General features: G+C 39.2%; 3 protein-coding genes across 13 annotated transcripts in view; all 3 read left to right on the top strand.

The window, feature by feature from the left end:
• Positions 1 to 25,553, top strand: part of LOC137135790 (uncharacterized) — a 191,457-nt gene that overhangs the window by 62,656 nt on the left and 103,248 nt on the right. For 2 of the 10 annotated variants that reach the window (XM_067520366.1, XM_067520375.1), the window contains exons 1-4: positions 15,396 to 15,526; positions 16,941 to 17,013; positions 17,314 to 17,358; positions 17,932 to 17,991. The exons of 4 other annotated variants lie outside the window; for them this stretch is intronic. In XM_067520366.1, the coding sequence (XP_067376467.1) occupies positions 17,340 to 17,358; positions 17,932 to 17,991 (79 nt within the window). In that variant the 5' untranslated portion in view covers positions 15,396 to 15,526; positions 16,941 to 17,013; positions 17,314 to 17,339. Of the gene's footprint in view, positions 1 to 15,395; positions 15,527 to 16,940; positions 17,014 to 17,313; positions 17,359 to 17,931; positions 17,992 to 18,227; positions 18,861 to 24,332; positions 24,393 to 24,549; positions 25,201 to 25,293; positions 25,339 to 25,553 lie in introns of those variants that run through there. 4 more of the 10 variants (XM_067520378.1, XM_067520379.1, XM_067520367.1 and 1 more) reach the window with 4 other exon arrangements.
• On the top strand, positions 695 to 4,326 carry LOC137135800 (sialidase-3-like). Of its 2 annotated transcripts, XM_067520391.1 has the most exons (3): positions 695 to 3,281; positions 3,379 to 3,688; positions 4,034 to 4,326. In XM_067520391.1, the coding sequence occupies exons 1-3, from the start codon at positions 3,063 to 3,065 to the stop codon at positions 4,312 to 4,314; spliced, it is 810 nt and encodes a 269-aa protein (XP_067376492.1). In that variant the 5' UTR covers positions 695 to 3,062; the 3' UTR covers positions 4,315 to 4,326. The 2 variants fall into 2 exon arrangements, with proteins under 2 accessions (XP_067376492.1, XP_067376491.1); XM_067520390.1 differs by having other exon boundaries at positions 2,575 to 3,281; positions 3,379 to 4,326.
• Positions 8,720 to 10,640, top strand: LOC137135795 (sialidase-3-like). The gene is made up of 2 exons (XM_067520383.1): positions 8,720 to 9,003; positions 9,087 to 10,640. Exons 1-2 carry the CDS (start codon positions 8,773 to 8,775, stop codon positions 10,128 to 10,130), a joined length of 1,275 nt encoding a protein of 424 aa, XP_067376484.1. The 5' UTR covers positions 8,720 to 8,772; the 3' UTR covers positions 10,131 to 10,640.

Below are 25,553 nucleotides of genomic sequence, written 5' to 3'. Positions count from 1 at the left end.
TTGTAATTTAATACTAAAGGAAAAGGTTCCTGAACGCACCACCTACAAACAGGTGAGTTTGGTGAGTAAACAAACTACAAGAAACAAGGACAACAGTTGACGTCAGGGTAAGTAGCCAAAATATGAGGTTTTAATACCGTTATGTGTTAGTTCCTCTTGATTCCAAAACTAGCAGTGTGGGTGATTTCAGAGTCAAACCAAATGTTATACATTACATGCTGACATAGAAGAATAACAGCCAGCATGTATCTATGAGACGACCCCAGGTGGATTGATTTTGGGTCTCATGCTACAACTAGCTTGGTTCCCAAATCTCAGATATTGTTGCTTAGAAAGTTACTTTAACATTCAAATAATGATTTTATCTGTTTTACATTTGGAACTTGTAGAACTGAAGTGACAAACAATGTTTCTCTTGTGTTACATACAGTGTTTGCACTCAGGTTTGTGCTGGTAGGAAAAGGTGAAGACCAAAAGACAAAGCTTAAGATTTTATTACTGGAGATCAACGTCTTGATTTCAACAAACCCACTTCAATCACACAATGTGTGGCCACCTGTGGAGAGTGGAGAGGAAATTACAACTCCAGACACAGATGAAGAGCTGTGTAGACCTTTTTTCACTACGACCAAATGTTCTGCTTTTGTTAGTAAAATCTTCAGATTCTACTGAAGAGAATAGAAGAAGACTGAAGTTCATCCTGATTTTTTTCGCTCAAGGGGCTTTTAAATACTTAATGGTCATAAAAACACTGAGGGAAAATGTTCTACTGTGACTCATGTGACTAAAGACTGTGAAAGGACAAAGTTCAGGGTTTTTAACAATGATCGTAAAGTGCTAATGGAGCAGACTGAGAATATTCTACATACAAATAAATGAAACCTTCCTCACCTCCACTAAAACCAAAGCCTGAATGAAACCAGCTTTAAACCTGGTTCTATTTGGGAGAAGGGGAACTGCAAAGTCTTCAGCAGCCAGGACCATTTTAGGTCAGACAGAGCTTCATTCAGCCTCCAACTCATCAGAGTGTGTTAAAAATCAGGGAGAGGTGTGTGGACGTTGGGTTTCCCTGGTGGAGCTGCCTGCCTTGTATGGAAAACCTCAGGAGACAGTGATGGAGGAATCATTCAGGTGTATCTCCCTCTGTGATCCTGAGGGGGTCCATGCCTTCATCCTGGTCCTACCTGTGGGTCCCCTCACTGATGAAGACAAGGGAGAGTTACAGACCATTAGAGATCTAACAGAACAAGTTTTTCAGTTGTTTCCAGCCAGTGATAAATTAGTGTTTTAATCACTAAATCTCTCTCTGACTCTACAATATCCTGTTTAGAAAGTCAGGTCTATGTTCTTTAGGGCTTTTTTTCGGCTTCACTAGTCAGAACATCTTGGTCATTTACATGTTAAGTGTAAATATTGCAACATATAGAACATTTAAAATGCACAAAGCCTTCGAACGTCTGAGAAAAATCAAAATGATAAAAATAATGTTAGAGAAATTGAATTTTTAGAATAGATTTGTTTGATGTTTTACACCTGATAACATTAACTTACAACATAACCTAGATGAATGTGTGATGGTCTGTTCTGTTTCTTCATCGCTGCACCAGATAAATCAAGTGTTTCCCTGTAGTTCACTGCATTCATCATTGTCAATAAATGCAGATTCTAATATAATAACATATGTAATATACAATATAAAGCCTTGTGTCCAGATGTCGTCCTTGTTTCTGTGACTGAGCAGTAACGTTACAATCTGTGGTTTCATGGATCTGTTGACAATATTAATCTCAATGGTTTTAAATGTGCAAAGGCTGCAGTTCATTGAAGGGAAACATGCAGATGATGGTTTGCAGTAACTTTGCACCTTTATCATAATTTTTAATGTACACATCCAAATTGTAAGGCAGAGATTACCTGTAGGTCCAGCTGTTATTACAGAAGTCCTTTCAAATGACAGGTCCAAAGGACAGACGTCTCATTTCCCTTGCAAAGTGACTCCTCGTGTCCTCTCTCCTTTCATTTCCTCACATATTACAAGGGAGGGTGGCCAGAGGAAACAATTGTGACCTCTATAGGTCAGGGGGTGTTTTTTTGGGTCTACCTGGACTGGCTCAAGCCTCCAGACCTTTGATAGCAAGCGACCTCAAACCTTCATCTGAATCAGTCTTTAAGTGACGTGAAACCGTCTGTCCTCCAGAATTTAGATTAAAATAAACGTAAGTAAAATTGTTGGATTTATCGGAATGTCTGAGATCTAACGAAGAAAAAAATCTGAAAAGTTTTTGTTTATGTATTTGAGCTTAATAGTTTATGGAAACACAAACTTTACCTGAGTGTTTTGTGTTATTGGTATCATTGCGTCCTAGCTGAACCTTTATCTTCTGAATGGGAGTTAGTTTCTATAGTCCACACGTATCTCATCTAAATCAATATTTTCCATGTTTTGTCCCATATGCTACATATTGTACATATCGATATACAAACCACTTTAAACATAGTGGTTTATTTCATCAAGATGGATCCAGTCAAGGTAGAGGTGAGAGACTGGTGCATTCATAAGAAAGAGGCCTAGAGAGAGAGGCCTGATGGGCCCTATGTTCTGAAACAGTTCATTTAAGGGAAACATACAGACATGATGGTTTACAATACTTATGCACCTTTATTATAATTTGCAATGTACATGTCACTATCAGCACACATCCAAATTCTAATGCAGAGAGCATCTGTAAGTCCAGCTGTTATCACAAACTGAAGTCCTTTCAGGTGGCAGGATGTCTCATTTCCCTTACAAAGTTTCTCCTCCTTTTCTCTCTGTCCTTTCATTTTCTCACATCTTTCAACATGATTTTGCATATTTCAGCTGTGCATCAAAGGGTCAATTTTAAAGAGGTTTATCTCCAAACATTAGATTAGTTTTATTTTGTGCATTAACTCCTCCTCCCTCACACCCAGTCTGGCTCTATAAAAACCCCAGCAGGCAACATTTAAGCGTCGTTGATGAGGAACCTGTCTGTTCTCCCTTCTGATCAACTGCTTGATCATTTGAAACACAGACAGCAACTATGTCCAACAAACCTTCATCTGATTCTGAACTGGAAAAGAGAGTTGTCTTCATTCCCATAGACAAGCATGTCTACAGGATTCCTGCTCTTGTCTACGACAGAGATGAAAAAATCCTTTTGGCCTTTGCAGAGAAGCGAAGAACAAAAGATGATGCCCACACATTGGCTCTGGTCATGAAGAGAGGAACAGTGAACGAGGATAAAACAGTGACATTTGAGGTAATGATCCTATGCAAATGTTTAATTACTATGTTACTTGTAAATATATTATTTTCATTTTCATCCATGCAATTTTTAATTATTTCATCTTTTCTAGGAGCCAGAAATAGAACTGCTGAAAAAGGCCGATCATGGAGACCGTCCTATGAACCCCTGTCCAGTGTTTGAGAAAAGCAGCAAAACCCTTTTCCTGTTTTTCATCTTTGTTGAAGGTGACGTCTCAGAGCACAGGCAGATAAGACACTACGACAACAAGGCTCGTCTCTGCTACATCAAGTCCACTGATGCAGGGAAAAGCTGGAGTGAAGTGATTCATCTGTCTGAAAATCAGGAAGAAATCCAGAAACAAATGAAGACCTGGGCCACATTTGCTGTTGGACCCGGACATGGTCTTCAAGCACACGATGGTACGTTGATTGTTCCAGTTCATGGTTATTCTTGCTGTGACTCGTGGTGTTACAGTAAATGTTGTAGCCCCACTCAGTATGCACTCAGTCTGTATAGTGAGGATCAGGGAAACACATGGAAGTTTGGTAGAAAGCTTCAGACAAACTCAGGTGAATGTGAGATGGCAGAGTTTTTTGATGATGGAGACAAAAGTGTTATCTACTGCAACGCTCGTACTGCAGGAGGTTATCGAGTTGAAGCTGTCAGTCAGGATGGTGGAAATGAATTCAAGCCCCTTTCTGCTAAAAAACTGGTGGAAACATGCACAGGTTGTCAGGGAAGTGTGGTTTCCTTTCCACCTCCAGATGAAGGTCAGGACCAAAAGCCAAAGTGGCTGCTCTACAGTCACCCAACTGATACGTGCAGGAAAGATTTAGGAGTTTATCTGAATGAATCCCCACATGATTCAACTACATGGAGCAAACCCTGGATCATCAACCGTGGACCCAGTGGTTACTCAGACCTGGTCTACATGGATGATGGTTGGTTTGCTTGTCTGATGGAGTGTGGAGAGAAGAGTGAAATAGAGCAGATAGCTGTGAAGGTTTTCAGCTACAACGACATTAAGAAACATATTAAAGAGTAAATCTACAGCATCTTCACTGGATGTGATGTTTTTGTTTGTGTTATCGTCCTCATGATACTTTAAAGTAAAATAATCTGCTGTTTAATACTAATTATTCATCATTTATAGTTCTATCCATTATAATTAATAACCAAGTAAAAATACATTTAATCTACAGATGTTTATAATCAAATTTGAACATTTACTGTACTAACATCTGATATGTACTTTAACAGCATTTACACTCAATAATTTTACTGTAATCACTATAAAAACTCATTTAGAAATTGACTGTATTCATGGTTATGAGAAACCATGTTGACTGTCAGTAGTTTTCTTGTAGAATCATCTCAATGTGATTTGTACAATAATCAAGTGTTTATTAATAAAGTGGAGATTTTTCATCTCTGACTTAAAGCCCAGATGTGTCACTTTGGTTTTTACTCCTTTTTTTCTGTTTGTATGTTTGAATGCTGCTACGATGACACAGAGTAAATAATGAAAGAGATTTTCCACCTGAACTTTTCCAATATTAACAAAGAATTCTGCCACCAACACAGGCAGCAGGAAAAAACCTACAACAATAAGCTGAATGAAGTTTGTGTGAAGTGAAGCTGTTCTGACCTGCACTGACAAGTGGAGCTTCATCTTTTTAAACATCAAATCATCATGAAGCAAAAATAAAACTCAACTCAAATGAACAGTTACTGTGTTTCACTGTGTTCCAGTCTGTTTCCCCAAACAGTCCAAAAGTCCCACTGAACTGTACTAAACTGTACTTGAGTGCAATTCTGAGGTATTTGGACTTTACTGATGTATTTGTGTGTATTTTGGAGAATGCATTTCTTTACTTTTACTACACAAAAGAGATTGTTCAGTTTATCTGCTGCAGCTCTTTCCATCAGTGTTGCTGACAAGCTGTTTGCACTTCTGTCGCATATAAGACCCACAATGATCTGTGCCGTGTGAATACGTGGACGTCCCCCCCAGTTAGAAGAAATCAGAGGAAATGTGAGTGAAAACAGAGAAGAACAACAGTTCCTGCTGACTGAGCTTTCTCAGGAATTGAACAGTGGCGACTAACGACAGGGTCGTGTTATTAGGAAGACAGAGCTTGTGAAAGACGGACATGGGGGACAGGGTCAGACCTTTCCTGGTACATGTGCAGGACATCCAACTTTATCATCACCAAAATTCCTAGTTGTCTCATGTTTTGTCTCCTGTCCCCATCAGGTTCATATTTGTTTCTAAAGTTTTGACATTAATATGAAGACACAACGTGAGCACACACTGCGTCACAGTGTCCCACAGTCAGAATGACCTGCAGCACAGGACCTCACCCCCCTTTAACCTGGAGCTTTCCATCACCTGGGTTCTAGTGTCTCATGTTTTGGCCTCTTTTCCTCAGCTCAGAAATGGGATTATTGCCCCTCACTTGTGAGGAAAATCTCAGAATTCAGGTCTTTAGAATGTCTGGAACGACGTCCTCCCACAAGTCTCTGCCAGTAACATGAGGTCTTTCTTTAACTATTTTGCTTTTGGCACATGTGATTTCCTTCTTGGACAAATTGAGCTTTTGCTTCCACACCCAGAACTGTTTTCTGCTGGATCAGAAAATTCTTCTTCTAACTTTGGAGATGGTTCCTTGAGCTCCATCAGTATTTTTCCATCTAAATGCTGCTGTCAAAGCCTCCTTTTACTGAAATCACCAATATTCCCCCACAGAGACAAGCTAATGGACGGTGTGGCACAGACACTGAATGTTGTCCACAGCTTTGTCAAACCCAGAGTTATGAGAAGCTGCTGTTGTCATCTGAGGAGGAACAAAGTTGTGTAGTAATAAAACACAGCTGGATGAAGCAGAGTTCATCTTCACTTGTCGACGAGGACACACACTGACACACTTTGACTACTTGACTGATGGATTACTGTGTGTGTGTGTGATGGAGAAATGCTCAAACTGTGAATCCCACTCATTAAGTGTAGAGGGACACAAATGTGCCCAAAGTACTAAATCCTGCTCACTGAAGACATTTCTCAGTACAGAGTACAGCAAGTCCACACTTTCAAACTTGGGAGTTCAGAATTGAAATCTGGACTCAAGGACGGGACAAGTATTTACAATGGAGACAGCAGCAGCTTAGCTCAGCACTGTTGTCCCCTGGGATGATGGTGGACGTTATTCCTCAGATCCTCTCAGAAGCTGGGCTGCAGCCTGCTGATATGAATGAACGGTCCTCACGGTCACATTTACAAACAGAAAGGATTTGGACAAACTGGACACCACTCGATAAAGTGGTGCAACAGCAGAACGAGGAGGAACTGTAACCAGCTCTGAGCTTGGCTCAAACTCTCTGCTAAGATCACTGGCTGGATACCTGGCTACCATAAGTCCACACAAGTCACCAAAGTGTCCTCAGTAAACTTATTAAAAGGGCCTGTCCTCTGTCTTTGACTGTTTCAGGTCAATCTGTGCTTCCTGCTCAGCAATAAAGTGCAGCAAAGTTTTACAGCATGAAGTCACTTGTGTGATTTATTGTACAGTCTTTGCTGATTCTGTTGTTCTTGTCTTCACTGTGTCCTGCAAGTCTCTGCCAGTAACATGAGGTCTTTCCTTAGCTATTTGGTTTCTCCACATGGACATATGAAGTTTTTTCTTCAGCACCCAGGAATGTTTTCTGCTGGGATAGTAAATTCTTCTCTGAAGCTTTGAGACATTGGTAAAGGCAGGTTCACATCAGTCAGTGTCTTTCTACAGTTATTGAGCAAACAGAACTTATCACTGTGTTATTAGATTAGTGACAGGATCCCTGATTTGCCTGATATGTGTTTTTGGAACATAGGAATTTATCTGAAATATTTTTTTATCAAATACAACAGAGCCTCCTCTGAAAATACTAATAAGAAAAATCAAATCAAATAATAAAAGTAGCTGTTATTCATCAACTGCACATCACTAAAATGCAACAAAACCTGGTTCATGTTTGATCTGCACACAGTTTCAAAGTAGTGGAAATGAGTGTGTTCACGTTCTAATAATCCACATAGAGCGTCAGTAGGAATCTATGGGCTTTGTGCACAGATAGAAACCAGGTGCTGCTCAGACGTCTGTCCCCTTTTTGTCCTCTGACTTCACAAATGCTCTTGTTATGGAACAGAGTTTTGTCTGATGGCATCAACCTCTGCCCCTCCACAGTGAGCAGTGTCCTGCAGAGCAGCCCCCACATGTGTCTCTGCCCCGAAACCTGGGACTCAGAATAAGATATTAGATGGAGTGAAAGGGAAACACAGAGCTGTGCTGTGCTGAGCTCTTCTTCCCCTCTGTCCTTTCACATTGCTGCTGGTTCGGTTCTGACCCGCTCAGCGTTTGTGCTCAAGTGTTGATCATCGTTAAACACAGACTCTCTGTATGTAATGACCCACTTTAAACAACATGAATGTTTTATATGAAACTCAGTCCAGAATATTCCAACAACAACAGAGTTAGAAATCTCCCAGAACAAAGGAAGCAGGAAACATTTTCTTCCTGTTTTCTGTGGAGATTCAACATTAACTGGAATGAAGTTGGTTAAAGAGGAAGACAAGTAACACGTTAAAATATAAAATATAGGATTTAATGATGAAACAAACTGTATGAAAATTTAATTAAATAGTTTAAAGTTCTTTCCATTTTGTTACTTTTACGATTCTTTTTAAAAATATCATCAGCTAATAAATTATGATGTATTAGCAGCTCCACCTTTAGCACATTAGCCATCGTTGTTCCACAGCAAGTCACAAGGAAACACAGCTTCATCTTTGACCTTGTTCTTTATTAATTACAAATATAGATTTTCACCTTTGAACACTGCATTCAGAGGACCCTAATGACAGACTACTTTTCCATTGCTCCTTCTGACCACCATCTCAACTCCTCACCCCCCACTCCTGCTGCCTACTTTTCTCTAGTAATCTTCTCACCGACACAACTGGACAAAAGACGTCCTATTCTCTAATGCTGCAGAGCCGTCATTTATTGTGTGTCTGAGCAGTAACATGATCCATCAAACTGTGGTCTGATGGATCTGGTGACAAAGGTTTTAAATGTGCAAAGGCTTCTGAAACAGGGAAACATACAGTGATGATTGTTTGCAGTAACTGTTCACCTTTATTATAAATTGCAGTTTACACATCAGTTCACATCTAAATTCTAAGGCAGAGATCACCTGTAGGTCCTGCTGTTATCACAAACAGAAGTTCTTTCAGGTGACAGGTCCAAGGGAAGGACGTCTCACTTCATTTCCTCACATCTTTTCCTCATCTTCCTCAAATCTTTCAGCATGATTTTGCATATTTCAGTTGTGCACCACGGACTCATTTGTAGGGAGGTTTATCCTCAAACTCCTCCCTCACACCCAGTCTGGCTCTATAAAAACCCAGAAGGCAACATTGGAGGATCTTTGATAAGAAACCTGCCTGTTTGACACACACACAGCAACTATGGCCAACAAACCTTCATGTGATACTGAACTGATGAGGAAAAGGACGACTATCTTTGAATCCAATGAGAAAGAGGATCGTGTCTACAGGATTCCTGCTCTTTTCTACGACAGAGAAAAAAAAATCCTTTTGGCTTTTGCTGAGAAGCGAAGAACAAAAGATGATGCCCACACATTGGCTCTGGTCATGAAGAGAGGAACAGTGAACGAGGATAAAACGGTGACATTTGAGGTAATGATCCTATGCAAATGTTTAATTAGTATGTTACTAGTATGTTACTGTGAGTTAAGTTTTTATTATTTCATCTTTTCTAGGATCCAGAAAGAGAACTGGTGAAAAAGGCAAATTGTGGACCACGTCCTATGAACCCTTGTCCAGTCTATGACAAAATAAGCAAAACTCTTTTCCTGTTTTTCATCTTTGTTAAAGATTTAGTCAGGGAACAGTGGCAGGTAGAACACTACAACAACAAGGCTCATCTCTGCTACATCAAATCCCCTGATGCAGGAAAAAGCTGGAGTGAAGTGATTCATGTGTCTGAGTATCTGGATAAAATGAAGGACTGGGCCACATTTGCTGTTGGGCCGGGACATGGTCTTCAAACACATGTTCGTCAAACACATGGTGGCAAATTGATTGTTCCCGTTCATGGTTTTTATTCTTCATGCCGTTGTCGGTATCGGTGTCGTTTTTTCACCTGTCGATGTGCACGCTGCCTGGAAAATTGTCACTCGTGTTGTTACAGTAAATGTTGTAGCCCCACTCAGTATGCACTCAGTCTGTATAGTGAGGATCAGGGAAACACATGGAAGTTTGGTAGAAAGCTTCAGACAAACTCAGGTGAATGTGAGATGGCAGAGTTTTTTGATGATAAAGACAACAGTGTTATCTACTGCAACGCTCGTACTGCAGGAGGTTATCGAGTTGAAGCTGTCAGTCAGGATGGTGGAAATGAGTTTAAGCCCCTTTCTGCTAAAAAACTGGTGGAAACAAGAGGAGGTTGCCAGGGAAGTGTGGTTTCCTTTCCACCTCCAGATGAAGGTCAGGACCAAAAGCCGAAGTGGCTGCTCTACAGTCACCCAACTGATCCAGATTCCAGGAAAGATTTAGGAGTTTATCTGAATGAATCCCCACAGGATTCAACTACATGGAGTGAACACAGGATCATCAACCGTGGACCCAGTGGTTACTCAGACCTGGTCTACATGGATGATGGTTGGTTTGCTTGTCTGATGGAGTGTGGAGAGAAGAGTGAAATAGAGCAGATAGCTGTGAAGGTTTTCAGCTACCATGAAGTCAAGCAAGGTATAGAGAAGGAGGAGGTGACATCATGTTGTCCATCATGCACCATCTTGTGAGAATCTCCCCCTCTCTATCTGTCATGACTCTGGAAAGTGTTGCCATGGCAGGTCCACAGGGACCCTGCACACAAACCTAAAGGATCTACTTTTTATGCTCAGACTGGAGGATTCACCTGTGAAATTGCCTCCACCCAGTTTTACATAAAAAAACATTTTGTTTTTCTTAAGTTACACTCTGGATTTGAAGTATTTGTCTGTGGCTGTTGTTTCTTTCTGTTTTTTTGTGCTCATATGAGACTTTATAGTAAAATAACCTGTTAATACCAATGATTCATGATTTATAGTCAGCTATACTAAGTTCCATCCATTACAATTAATAACCAAGTTTAAATACATTTAATTTACAGATGTTTACAATTTCATTTTGGTTTTTGCTCTAACAATTTTAAACATTTACTGTACTAACATCTGATATTGTACTTTGTAATGTAAGAATGAAAAGATGCAGTATTTACACCGTGTGAATAAAACCAGGTTTGTGACAAATTAAAGGAATTGTTAGAGCTGCTTTGTTGTTTGGAAATTTATGCTTCAAAAATAACTTCAGTTTTTAACAAATACAACAGAGCCTCCTCTGAAACTAGTAACAAGAAAAATCAAATCAAATAATAAAAGTAGCTGTTATTCATCAACTGCACATCACTAAAAAGCAACAAAACCTGGTTCATGTTTGATCTGCAAACAGTTTTAAGAAAATATTATTTGTTTTAATCTGCTGTGTGAGTAATGGTGGAAATGAGTGTTTGTTGGGGACAGAAAGGTGACGATACTGAGGCCCAAACCTGGGACTCAGAATAAGATATTAGATGGAGTGAAAGGGAAACACAGAGCTGTGCTGTGCTGAGCTCTTCTTCCCCTCTGTCCTTTCACATTGCTGCTGGTTCGGTTCTGACCCGCTCAGCGTTTGTGCTCAAGCGTTGATCATCATTAAACACAGACTCTCTGTATGTAATGAGCCAATTTAAACAACATGAATGTTTTATATCAAACTTAGTCCAGAATGTTCCAACAACAACAGAGTTAGAAATCTCCCAGAACAATGGAAGCAGGAAACATTTTCTTCCTGTTTTCTGTGGAAATTCAACTGGAATGAAGTTGGTTAAAGAGGAAGACAAGTAACACGTTAAAATATAAAATATAGGATTTAATGATGAAACAAACTGTATGAAAATTTAATTAAATAGTTTAAAGTTCTTTCCATTTTGTTACTTTTACTGCACTAAATGTATTTTTCAGCTTCTGTTACTAGTTATTTCTGCAGATGTAGATTTTTTTTAAAAATATCATCAGCTAATAAATTATGATGTATTAACCACTTGGCAGCATCGACAGCTCCATTTGCCATAATTTTCACCTTTAAACATTTACAGAACAAATCTGGAATAAACTTGTTTATTTCTGTGTTTAACAGCATAAAATTAGATGAATTTACTTTGTGTAATCAGGTTTATTTATACTGCAACTTTTGATACAAGTTAATGTAATTCAAAGTGCTTTATAGATGATTGAGAAGTTGATATGAAATCACACTAAATGAAGCCAATAAAACAAAAAACTTGCAAACTAATGCACATAGCAAAAAGGATAAAGGAAACTAGAACTAGAGAAGAAAAATATATGAAAGTATAAACTACAAAACAAATTAAGTTCATGTGAAAATACACCAAGCACATCTGTGATCTGAAAATTGACCAATATACTTAAAATATCATTTGATTAAACCAATAGAGGAGGTTGATTCTACATATTGTTCTTTTTAAGCAAAGTGTTTATTGAATAAAAAGTTCTGAAACAGTGATACAGTCATTCATCAATAGAAAGTGAATTCGTTCTTGGACAAGTTTTTTTAAGTTCTAGGAATTATCATCTTCACAGTGTTTGTGCAGGTCGTCTCTGGCTTCGTCTCTGACAGAACTTCTGCTTTTGAGGTTTCACATTCGAATACTCACACATTCTTTATTTGGTGCAGTTCACTTCATCATTGCTGCAAATAAGCTGTTTGCTCATCTCTGAAAAAATAAGATCCAAAATCATCTGCACCATGTAAATACGTGGACTGGTCCCCACAGACATCTGCTGTCCATCTGTGTGATCTAGGAAACTCTACAGCAGTAATGAGAGAAGTGACTGAGGGTCTAATTATCAGGAAGACAAAGTTGCAAACACAGCTTCTCTAGAACATGGAACATGAAAGTCAGTAATGTCAGCAAATAATAACAATATAGAATAAACAACTGTAGTGTTTTTGAAGTGAAATTATTAGTAGTATTACTATTAATAAAAGCTGCAGTAATATCATTCCATTAATTTAACACATCAAGTCGGCCTGTAACAATATGTCTGTCTCATGGAGCCTGACTGAGATATTTTGTGTTGTTGTTTCCTACATCAACAAGGAACTTTCTGTCCCACATTTAAGCAGAAGTTAAGTCCTAGTCTTATAAAAATATAACTATGGGATCATAGCAATGAACAAATCTGTAATGCACGACCAGTGTATGTGGAGACATGAGCTAATGTTGTTAGGATTGAATAAAGTTATAGATATGTAGGTATCAGCTTTATGCCATGAGCTGATCACAACACCTGTAAAACTGTCTGAATGATAACTGACAACAATCAGAAGTGAATATTTGGGGTGTTAGTGGCGACTGTGGAGCAAGAGGTGTTAATGGTAAATGTTCTGCACTTAGCACTTTTCTACCTATTGACTCTCAAAACGCTTTACAATGCTTCTTATTCACCCACCCACACACACACACACACACACACACACACACACACACACTGATGGGGGAGCTGCTATGCAGCTGGCCAACGCTCACCGGGAGCAACTAAGTTGGGTTCAGTCTCTTGCTCAAGGACACTTTGACATGTGACCGGAGGAGCCAGGGATCAAACCAACAACTGCAACATTGGTGGACGACCGCTCTACCTTCCTGCACCATTACCATATAATGTCTAAACTAATCATTACCTAATGTCTCTGCCCGATCGTCTTTCGCGTCTCTCTGGCCTAAAAATCTGTGAAGTCAATTCTAGTTTGAGTCGTCTGTTTTCTGTGATTTTGAGTTTTTTTTTGTTACTTTTCTGTTTGTTACTTTGTTACTTCTCTCCCCAGCAGCTGTGTTTCCGAGGACGCCCGTCTATTTTTCTCCCAACCCAGAAAGTGATCTTTGTCCTCTCTGCATGCAGATCAGAACGTAGGGGATTATTATTTAAGAAGGGGATTTTGTAGGAGTCAGGGTTTGAGTCTCCTTCTCTCTGCATATTTTCAGTTGATACTTTCCTTTATTTGTTGCTTTGTCCTTTAGTTGTACTTTGTTCGGGGCTTTTGTCCTTATTGTCTTCTTGGTTTTTTCCAGCCGGCTTTCAGTTGCACTCCTCCCCACCGGTCTGCTGGCTCCCCTGCTCTCCGTCACCTACACCGCAGCATCGCCACCTCTCTTCCAAAACTTGTAAGATCTAATCCGCTCAAATCTCCCCGTGCATTGATTATTATTCTCCTCTGTCTGTTTTCCTCCTCAGAGCTTCCTAATGCTTCCCTCCCACCTCCACCTCCCTCTTCCGTCCTGAATCACAGAGGCTGCCCACCCTGAGCCTGGTTCTGCTGGAGGTTAAAAGGAGGTTTTAAGGGAGTTTTTCCTCTCCACTGGTGCCTAGGACTTGTTCAGGGGGAATTGTTGAATTGAATTGAAAGGATAAAGTTAAGACATCTGTGTGTGATACAGGGTGGATGAGTTTTTAGCAAGTTTCTTGTTTGTCCTGCTACTAGTTCAGCTAGGATCAGATACATGTGAGTTAGCAGCTTTAAAGTTTGCTTCGTTACGTTGGCTAAAATAAATCAGTGACCTGGTTACATAGAGATGGAGGATTTATTTAGTTTGAAGCAAAATGTTTTTCTTGCAACTGATAAATCCCAAATATCTCAGTGATATCTCATCACCGAAACATTAATATAATTTCAATTATTCATCAGCTAAATGAATAAATAATAAAAATGAATGTTGTGATGTGTCTTTGTTTTATTACATGTTAAATAAAATTTGTAATTCATCAGTTAAGTCATAACTGATGAATCTTTAATGGTCTGTTCTGTTTCTTTACCAGTGAACCACATTAATAAAGTGTTTCACTGTGGAATCTTGTTAAATGTTAGAAACTGAACAAACACAACAGAGCTCACAGCTTGTTTCTAGCTGCAGACCAGACTCTGTATGAGGAAGTGGTTCACATCTCAAACTACTGAACCTCTTGTGTATTTTCACAGTTTTCCTGTTCTGTCCAGCAGGTAGGTTCTAATTAACTGAAGTCTGATTTAGAGCTTGTCTACTTTTTAAACCTTAAAACAATTTGGTAAACAAAAGATAGACATCTATGAAACTTAATTACAAGCATTGTACATGTCTACATATCTAGAGACAAAATAAAAAGTACAAAGAGAAACAAAGAACTGAATACATTGAGGGGATCAGTCGTGTTGTAGAAAGATCAAGTTAAGATTTTGTAATTGTTTGGTGAGATTGTTTTATTTTGCATCAGTCTAATGGTTAATATGTGATCAATTTTAATAAATGATTCAAAGGATGTGAAGGCTTTTGAAAACTTTGACTTCTGGATATGAAAATAAGTTAAGCATTTGTTGTAATTTCTAGTTATAATATAAAATAATTGCCTTTTTCAGGCGATGCCTTTTATTTTTCCAAACAAAATTGATTAAGGTCTTATTTATATCTTTACAAGTACTCTGCTGTACAAAGAAAGTACAATATATAAATGTAGAAATACAATCTGCTCCACTCAGAAGGACTTTGACTATCATCGATGAAAATGTTTTTTCTGTATCTTTGGATTAATAGAGCTTCTCTACTTCAAATTTGCTTTGTTTTATTTTTTTATTCATTTTCATCTCTGTTAATACTTGTCTCATTTGATATTTGATGTAAATGCACATCTAAAGTTAGCTTTATTAATTCATTCATTTCACTTTTAATAATAAAGCTTTGCTTCAGTGTTTCAGCTGTAAAATTGCATGTGTACTTTCATTTCTGAGGAAGAATTAAGGTAAAAATGTGAAATATTTAATAAATGTTTTTATTTAATTTTTTGGTAACACAATTACTGTAACAAGTACAGAACAGTTTTTTTTTACATTAACAAAGGCTCAAATATTAAATCTACCTTCAGTTTTCCGTGTTTATAGTATGAGAGTTATGAGACTTTGTTCTGTTCTGATCGCTGCGGGCTTCCGCATCTAGAAGTTTCTTCTTAAACACTTTCACTTTGATCGTTGCTCTGTGACGCAGCTAGAAATTCAGCCGGTGATTTAACGCGAACAAAACTAGTTAAAGACGAAAAAAACTGATTAAACTATCAGTTCATCGGTGGCTTTGGTAAGTTAACTGTTTAACTGCACAGTAAATGAAAACTCATCGCGATCAGCCTCAGTTTATTCAGTGATTTCAGTAGTGAGTTCACCGATTTGTCTGTGACAGTGTAACGTTACGTTTGGTGGTTTCCGGTGACAAAAGTCAGAGAAATACAGTATTTTCTTTAAGTAGGAATCTGATCCTGTAACAATTTGTTAGGAAACGACTTTGTGTTTTTTCCAACACTTCTGCGTTTTCTACTCAGTAACTTTTGTTCATTGCTAAAATAAAACCAGATGTGTGGTGGGATCCGGAATTGCAGTCAGTCAATGTTAAGGCCTAATTCTCTGAAAGTAGGTGTTGGCAGGTAACACAGAGGGTCTGTCAATGTCTATTTTGAATTAAACGATTAATTGGGGGGACCATCAGACAGTCAGAGGGAGACAGGGACTGTGGACCTGGATGAGAAAGTCCAGGTAGGAAGGTGCTGTTGAGTCAACTACTCTGTAGGTGACAGTCAGAGATTTGAATCTGATGAAGCCAGTTTCAAGTCAGCAGGACAAAATACAGAGCAGTGGGTTGTAGTGGTGAATGAAAGGAGAAGTCATTAGAACAGGAGTGATGCTGCCTCGTTTTTAAATCCCCCCAAGGTCTGACTGACACTAACACGTGTGGTCTGCAGAAGCCTACATAACTAAGAACTGTATTATTTATACAATTCTCACTGTGTAGCTCTGCTGTCTCTCTCTGCACTGACACACACAGCACCTGTTGTGCTTCCAACATCAGTCCGAGGTGGAGGAGAAATCCATAACAGTTCATTACCTGCATGTAAAATGATCTGAGAAAGCTGGTTTCTCTGAGTAACCTGGTGACTTATGTCCATGTAAAGAGTCAGTGTGATCTTATCTCAGTATCTGGTTCAGTAAATCCTAATAACTGTTTCTCATACTGCCAATGTGAACAAATCTGTCCTCAGGACAAGTGACAGGAGCCGTTAGTGTTCACCCTGATGATAAAGGGCTTGTTACTCCAACGATGGATATGAGCGGATTAGGTTCATCTTCTCAAATCTTTGGAGAAACAATAATATGCTTTTCCAATATGAGTATAACTCATTGTGAGTCAATACGGGACAGAAGGACAATTCCCTAGAATAAGAGTCTGTGTAAAGTTTTTAACTATGTGAGACATTGTCCAAGGCAGCAGTGTGGTGAAGTGCTTAGCTCTGCAGTCTCACAGCTAGAAGGTCCCTGGTTCAAATCCCAGGCCAGTTACAGCTTTTCTGTGTGCAGTTTGCATGTTGCATGTTTTTTACTAACCAACATTCTCATCTGTTAAAAAAAGGCTGCGTTATGTCAAAATGTGCATTTAGCAAAACAAAAAAACTGACTACACTAAAATAAAGCTTTTATCAGGTAGTTCTTTTTTTCTGCAGTGATGACTTGATGACTTTGTCTCTCAGACCCTGGGATCCTCAGATGTGAGAACTGTTGGAACCTTTTTGCCAGGTGAACAGTTTTTAGTGACACGACCCAGTTACTTGCCACCTAAGTTCTGTATTGGGACTTTAATTAAGGCTCTAAATAAAAATGTACAGCAAGTTACAGAAGACGTACAGGTCAAACAAGGACTAAACAAATTGTAATTGTTGTAAAAATAAATCAAAGTGCTGCTATGTTATGTTTATGATGATGATCATGATGTAAAACAAATTGCATTTACTACACTGGTTCTGTCTCTGTGTTAAGAATCATCCTGGTGTCACATTAAGGCAATAAATAATATTTTGCACTTTTCTCTTGGACCAGCTGTTGGTCTCCAGTAGAGACACATTATGGCGACTGCAGAACCAGGTGAGTGAAATCTGAGTTTAATAGTCTGGCTCCTGTAACACAGCGTCTCCTTGAACCATTTGAATGATCACAAATTAGCATGTTCTGATAGTGTATGTTAATGTTGGTGGTAAACACCAGAATCAGTGGTTTATTAAAGCTGTCAGGTCCGTCTCTCTACACATTCAAATTATTTTTTGAGGTTAAATAATCAACGCAATAACAGTTGATTACCTGAACACTCATGATGTTAATGGAAAAGTAGATTTTCCCAGTAGTGTTGTCGACTGTCATGGTGGTGTTTGGTCTTTGGCAAACTTCCTTCATGGTGTCCTGCCATCATCACCCCTCTATGAAGAGCAGCAAACACTCCACTGTTTTATAAATCAGGGTAGTTCTAAACCACACGTCCATCCTCATTTGATCCCATTTGATGTTAAATGATGTCAGAAATCTAGAGTTTTCATTACATCACTTTTTCTTGATACTTTAAAAATACAGAATACTCAACAGCATCATTATCTTCCAGAAACTGTTTTTTTTATATTAAAGATTTCATATGAATGAATGAATCACTGTTCTTTATCGTCACAGAGACAGTTGATACACAACCACTGAAGCACAGCAGCAGCTTTCCCCATCTGCCACCTGATTGTGAGTTAAACCAGATGAAGTTTTCTGTATTTTAACATCTAGAATCTCAGTGTTTATATGTGGATGGTATGAAGTCAATCTGTGGAAACTAACTGGTGAAATTTCAAGATGATAACGGCTGATAAACTGACCCTAAAAACTGTGACTTCCTCATTGGCTTTATACACAAAAATATCATTATGTTTACTTCTAAACATTAAAAAAGTTTTTTTTTTAATTCATTGTTTTGATTTCAGTGTCTGAGCTGAGGGTTGTTCTGCTGGGGAACAGCTGGTCTGAGAGGAGCTCAGTGAGGAACTTCATACTGGGAGAGACTGTGTTTGACACTGAGAAAGAACCAGAGGACTGTCTGAGAGTCAGTGGACAGCTGAAGGACAAACACATTGTTCTCATCAACACCCCAGATCTGCTGCATCCTGACATTGTTGAACACCAGCAGTCAAAACATATAGAAAAGTGTGTGAGTCTCTCTGCTCCTGGACCTCATGTGTTCCTGCTGGTTCTACAGCCTGAAGACTTCACTGATGAACACAAACTGAGACTCTGCAGACTCCTTCAACTCTTTAGTGATCGATCATTTGATCATTCACTGGTTCTGATATCAGCACTCAGAGAGGAGAGTTCAGTCGTTAAGAAAAGAGATGAACCCGTCCAACCCTTAAAACACATGATCACAATGTGTGGATACAGACGCCTGAAAAGGAAAAACCTTGAATATCGAGAGCTGTTAACGTGCATGGGTCAAATTGTTAAAGAGAACAATGGACATGTGATCTGTGATGTGTTTGAAGATGCAGCAGCTGGTGATGAGGAAAGTCTGAAAAAAGCGGAAGGATGCAGTTTTCAACTGGATCCTACAGAAGCTGTTGGTAAGTGCAGATCAGTAAGATGAGATTCATATTACAGGGTTTTAATGCTCAGTTCTAATTTTAACACACATGAATTTTAAACTGACTGTTTTGATCGTGGTCAGAGAGTCAGAGATTAATTGTAAATTGAATGCAGGACCATAAATAACAGTGGTCCACGTAAAAAAATGTTGCTTTGTTTGTTTTCAGATTTAATTTGGTTGAGGCTTTTATCCAAAGTGACTTACAGGTGAAGTACAAAGCATCAAAAAGCAGAAAAGACATTAAAGCAAAATATTAAGAAAAGAAATATTTTATTTCCATGATATACAAGTGCCAGATTGTCAAACATTTATTAATGAATGTATTTTTAGTGTTGGTAGACTCTCAGGTCCAGGAGAGCTGAAGACAAGCACTGACACTGACACTGATGCTTCAGCACATTAGCTTCTTTAAGTAACTTATTAACTCAGTGCAGCTGAAGTCGCCGCCTTGTTAAAAGCAAACTAATATTTGTGCCTTTGTTAGTTCAGAGCTTTAAATGCTCAGTGATTCCTAAGCTGAAACAACAAATCACATTCACCAGAAACCAAAACTTTCTAGCTATGGTTCTTATGGTGCTTCACTATCAAATATTATATAAAGTGGTCTACAGCAGCCTGCCCGAGATCAAACACAACAAGTTTCTGTTTAGGCTGAGGTGGGAATATTCATCCAGCTGTTCACGGCCTTCATCCTAATGTTTCTCTGCTGCCTTTTGACTGTCGCCTGCATGAGCCTGAAACTACAGATACTAATGAGTCACACTGGTTAACTGAGCTTCTTCCTGACAGTAACAGTTGTTGTTGTTGCTGGAATATTTTTAAGCTGTAAATATACTTTTACTGCTTAGGAGAGTAGAGCCAACATCACCCACTTTTCCACTAATTGTAGAGGCTATGACCCTTAAAACTCTTAGTTCCTAATTAAAACATGTAAACTTTCACTTTAACTGCAGTTGTACTTTATTTAGCAGATGCAAAAGCTAACAGCAAACAAAAGTATTTAAAAGATACAACAATCAGTCAGATATCACTATTCTTGCCTTAACTTGTCTATTATTCTACTAAGTGTTTGGAGAATGAGGCTGGTTGCAAAATCTAAAAATTGGCTGTTGAAAGAGTCTCATCTGTCGATTCTGGGATCTTTTGTTGGTCTCAGCAGTGTGGATCCTAGAGTCTGTTGGGGTCCTAGGAAAAAATGTATGCAACCTAAAACCACTATGCTTAAGGTTACCACACTCCACATAGTATTACTTACAGTAATATACTGTAGTGATTTATAATACAGTACAATACAAATTTCTTTACATCTAAATTTTATAACTTAGCATTCATAGCTTAAAGCTGCTCTGCTAACTTAGTTAGCTGAGTTAACTCATGTTAAATATCACATTAAACAAAAGAAACAATGTGACACCAGTAGAAGTTCTGTTCACTGTCTCTTCACCACAATTACAGCTACACTAGCAGCAATTAGATAATGCTGTTTATTTTATTATGTTTAATTGTTAAGATCTCCACTGATCCACTTATCGCTATCCTACTCTCTTTCTTTTGTTCTTCTTTTTTTCTCTCCCAGAAAAATGACTCCTCTTCATTTTCACCAGATGGTTTTCATTGCTTCATTAGACATGTGTGTTTACAACAGCACTACTTGCAATGAGTGACAGTCTGAGTCTTAGGGAGGTCTGTGACTAGAAGTTTGAAACTAGAAACTTTGTACACAATCAGTAACTTTTGTCAGACATCAAGGACCCCTACTGGCCTCGGGTCCCAAGCAGCTGGCTGCATTGCCTGCTGGCACAGAGCTCTTCTGGGTGAAATTCTTGATGCAGACCAACACAGTATCTCCGTGCAGTAGAAGGAAGCATGTCTGAGTTTTTTACTCTTCTTACTAAATGTCCTACAATAGGTAATGCTTACTTCACACTTTTACACTCCAAATATGCACATCCACCATGTGATCAGTTACTGTACCATACAGCCTCAGCATTACAGATCATATTATTATCCATCAGCATCTATAACTTTATTCAATCCTAAAAACATTAGCTCAAATCTCTCCAAATACAAATACAAATACACTGTTTATCCACCACAGATTTGGTAACTACTCTATTACACTTTTCCTTTCAGTTGTTCCCTTTCATGTGTCTCCACAGTGAATCATTTTCCTCCATCTAACTCTGTCCTCTGCATCCTCTTCTCTCACACCAACTAACTTCATGTCCTCCCTCACTACATCCATAAATCTCCTCTTTGTTCTTCCTCTAGACCTCCTGCCTGGCAGCTCCAACCTCATCATCCTTCTATCAATATATTCACAGTTTCTCCTCTGAACATGTCCAAACCACCTCAATCTGTCCTCTCTGACTTTATCTCCAAAACATCTAACATGAGCTGTCCCTCTGATGTCCTCATTCCTGATCCTGTCCATCCTCGTCACTCCCAAAGAGAACCTCAACATCTTAAGCTCTGCTACCTCCAGCTCTGCCTCCTGTCTTTTCTTCAGTGCCACTGTCTCTAAGCCGAACAACATCTCTGGTCTCACCACCGTCTTGAACATCTTTCCTTTCATTCTTGCTCATAATCTTTTATCACACAACACACCTGACACTTTTCTCCACCCGTTCCAACCTGCTTGCACTCGCCTCTTCACCTCTTTTCCACATTCTCCGTTGCTCTGAACCGTTGACCCTAAGTACTTAAAGTCCTGCACCTTCTTCACCTCTGCTCCCTGTAACCTCATCGTTCCACCTGGGTCCCTCTCATTGACACACATGTATTCTGTCTTACTGCGGCTAAGCTTCATTCCTCTGTTTTCCAGAGCAGACCTCCACCTCTCTAGATTTTCCTCCACCTGCTCCCTGCTCTCACTACAAATAACAATGTCATCTGCAAACATCATAGTCCAGGGAGATTCTTGTCTAACCTCATCTGTCAGTCTGTCCATCACCAGAGCAAACAAGAAGGGGCTCAAAGCTGATCCTTGATGCAGACCCACCTCCACCTTGAACTCCTCTGTCACACCTACAGCACACCTCACCACTGCCTTACAGCTCTCATACATGTCCTGCACCACTCTAACATACTTCTCTGCCGCTCCAGACGTCCTCATACAATACCACAGCTCCTCTCTCTGCACCCTGTCATACGCTTTCTCTAAATCTACGAAGACACAATGCAACTCCCTCTGACCTTCTCTGTACTTCTCCATCAGCATCCTCAAAGCAAATACTGCATCTGTTGGACTCTTTCTAGGCATGAAACCATATTGCTGCTCACAAATGCTCACCTCTGCCCTTAGCCGAGCTTGCACTACTCTTTCCCACAACTTCATTGTTTGGCTCATCAGCTTTATTCCTCTGTAGTTGCCACAGCTCTGCACATCTCCCTTGTTCTTAAAAATTGGCATAAGTACACTTCTCCTCCACGCCTCAGCATCCTCTCACTCTCCAAGATCTTGTTAAACAAACTAGTCAGAAACTCTACTGCCACCTCTCCTAGACACTTCCATACCTCCACAGGTTTGTCATCAGGACTATCTGCCTTTCCACTCTTCATCCTCTTCAACGTCCTCCTCACTTCACTCTTACTAATCTTTGCTACTTCCTGCTCCACACCAGTCACCTCTTCTACTCTTCGTTCCCTTTCATTTTCCTCGTTCATCAACTCTTCAAAGTTCTCCTTCCATCTTCCCATCACACTCCTGGCACCTGTCAATACATTTCCATCCTTATCTTTAATCACACTAACCTGCTGCACATCCTTCCCATCTCTATCTCTTTGTCTCACCAACCTGTACAAATCCACCTCTCCCTCTTTAGTGTCCAACCTAACATACAAGTCCTCATATGCTCTGTGTGTGACCTTTGCCACCTCTACCTTCACCTTACGCTGTATCTCCCTGTACTCCTGTCTACTCTTTTCAGTTCTCAGTGTCCCACTTCTTCTTAGCTAACTTCTTTCTCTGTATACACTCCTGAACTTCCTCGTTCCACCACCAAGTCTCCTTTTCCACTTTCCTCTTTCCAGATGACACACCGAGTCCCCTCCTACCTGTCTCCCTGATCACATTAGTTGTAGTTGGCCAGTCATCTGGAAGCACCTCCAAACCACCAATACTTTAGAGTCACTGATCTCTTTCAGATTACGTCTTCTACACAAGATGTCGTCCACCTGAGTGCTTCTACCTCCGCTCTTGTACGTCACCCTATGTTCCTGCCTCTTCTGGAAGAAAGTGTTCACTACAGCCATTTCCATCCACTTTGCAAAGTCAACCACCATCTGTCCTTCTGCGTTCCTGTCCTGAAGACCAAACCTGCCCATCACAGTCTCATCACCTCTGTTCACTTACATGTCCATTAAGATCTGCTCCAATCAGCACTCTCTCTTTCACCTCAAAACATCAAACAACATTGAGAACATTCCTCACAAACTCCTCTTTCAGGATAACTCCTACTCCCTTTCTCTTCCTATCTGACCCATTGTTAAAAAAACTTGAACGCTGCTCCTAAGCTTCTAGCCTTGCTACCTTTCCACCTGGTCTCCTGGACACACAGTATGTCCACCTTCCTTCTGTGCATCATGTAAGTCAACTTTCTAACATTCGAAGTCCCTACTGTCAGTCCTACATTCTTAGCTTTCCTCTTCTCTCTCTGCCTATGAACACACCTTCCTCCTCTCCTTCATCGAACAACACTTGCTCAGTTTCCACCGGCATCCTGTCAACAGCACCGGTGGTGGTCTCTGACCGATCCAGTATGGAAGTAATTTGGTATGTTTTATATCTGATGACCTTCCTGACAAAACCCTCCAAACTTGGGACTGGCACAAAAAGACTGGTTTATGTCGCCTTGTGGTTGCGTATTTGTTAATTACTATGATCCCATGATTCCATTTTATTCAAGTTAATTCCCTTTTTCTCCAGGTGTCTGTTTCTGCATGTTTCTAGATGTTCACTGTCCTGCATGTCAAAGACAGTTGGATGCAGAAAAACCTGCACACAGGAATGAATCAAGAAAAGTTTTTTACAGTATTTCAACAGGTCATCTGAAAGAAATGCAGAACAGCATGGTTGTTCTCTCTAGAACCATGAGATATTGAGATATATATTTTGTCTGCTGTCTAACAAGTATAAAAGTTTTGAGCGTTTTTTGCATGTTTTTAATGTTTCCAAAAGAACATTTTAAAAACACAATGTGTCTGTTGCAGCCTGTGTGTTAAAAATGTGACTTCAGAGTGAACCTGTTCAAAACTGTAATACATTTGTGATATAATTTGAGTTCTAGTCATTTCAGAGCTTTCTGAATCAGTATCATCTTCAGAAAGTTATTATTAAAGTTCATCAAATTATAGTTATTTGTAAAGACACCAGTCATTTTTGCACAGCTGATTGATGTAATTACTGGTGTCCTAAGAAATCAATGTAATTCTGTTTGTGTTCTTACAGTCACAGAACAACAACAACCCAAAAAACACAGCAGCAACCATGAAATACTTCCACCTGACAGTGAGTCAAACTGAACAGAATTATTTAGTTGATCTGAAATAATTTTTTTGTAAGGTAGAAGGAATTCACAAAATATAATATTTAGGTTAAAACTATTTTTAAAAATGATATCTTGTATATGTATTTAGCATTAAGCATATCAATATTTTTTTTTCAGTGTCTGAGCTGAGGGTTGTGCTGCTGGGAAACAGCTGGTCTGAGAGGAGCTCAGTGGGGAACTTGATACTAGGACAGACTAAGTTCATCACTGAGGAAGAACCAGTCTGCTGTCTGAGAGTCTGTGGACAGCGGAAGGACAAACACATTGTTCTTATCAACACCCCAGATCTGCTGCATCCTGACATTGATGAACACCAACAGTCAAAACATATAGAAAACTGTGTGAGACTCTCTTCTCCTGGACCTCATGTGTTCCTGCTGGTTCTACAGCCTGAAGACTTTACTGATGAACACGCTAAGAGGCTACAATCAGTTCTTGAACTCTTTGGTGATCCATCATTTAATCATTCACTGTTACTGATAACAGCTTCCAAAGAGGAAGAGGAGAGTTCAGCTTTTATACACAAATCTAATGAGAATCCACAGTTAGGAAACTTTCTGAGAAAATGTAAACACAAGTTGTTGTGGCAGAAGAACCTTGAGCCTCAACAATTGATAACATTCATGGGTCTAATTGTGAAGGAGAATGATGGAGATCATGTGGACTGTGAAGAATTTAAGGCCCCAAAATCTGATTTACCCAGTGGTGATGGAAAGCTGAAACAAGAAAGAGCAGTTAATGTCAACTTGGATCATGTTAGATATGTTGGTAGGTTTAAAATTATGTTTGTGAAAACAATGATGTTTAAGGAAGTTTGAAGAAGAGTTAAAAATTACTTTGGTTCATTCTTATGTTTTACAGGTCTGCAAAGTCTGAAAATTGATTCTCCAAGAACTGGTTTTAACTGTGAGAAAACTTACACATTATTATCTCATGCAGTAAAACACCATGACAGATGTGCAGCTCTGTAATTAATGTTTTTGTCTTCTAATAGGGTTAAAGTATTTGTAAACTATTTGAACAATGGAAAATTATCTTTACCATATGTTTAAATTCTGTGTGTTTTACTCTGTCACATGATCAGTGACATAAATAACTTGTAGTCACCATCCACAAATAGT

Source organism: Channa argus, chromosome 11 (assembly GCF_033026475.1).
Source record: "Channa argus isolate prfri chromosome 11, Channa argus male v1.0, whole genome shotgun sequence".
NCBI lineage: Eukaryota > Metazoa > Chordata > Actinopteri > Anabantiformes > Channidae > Channa > Channa argus.
This window is presented reverse-complemented; position numbering and strand designations above follow the sequence as displayed.

Bases quoted from the DNA above. Each gene is read 5' to 3' on its own strand.
- LOC137135800 (XM_067520390.1), top strand. From the start codon at position 3,063: ATGTCCAACAAACCTTCATCTGATTCTGAACTGGAAAAGAGAGTTGTC. The intron at 3,282-3,378 runs GTAATGATCCTA...CATCTTTTCTAG, and splicing joins ATAAAACAGTGACATTTGAG to GAGCCAGAAATAGAACTGCT.
- LOC137135795 (XM_067520383.1), top strand. From the start codon at position 8,773: ATGGCCAACAAACCTTCATGTGATACTGAACTGATGAGGAAAAGGACG. The intron at 9,004-9,086 runs GTAATGATCCTA...CATCTTTTCTAG, and splicing joins ATAAAACGGTGACATTTGAG to GATCCAGAAAGAGAACTGGT.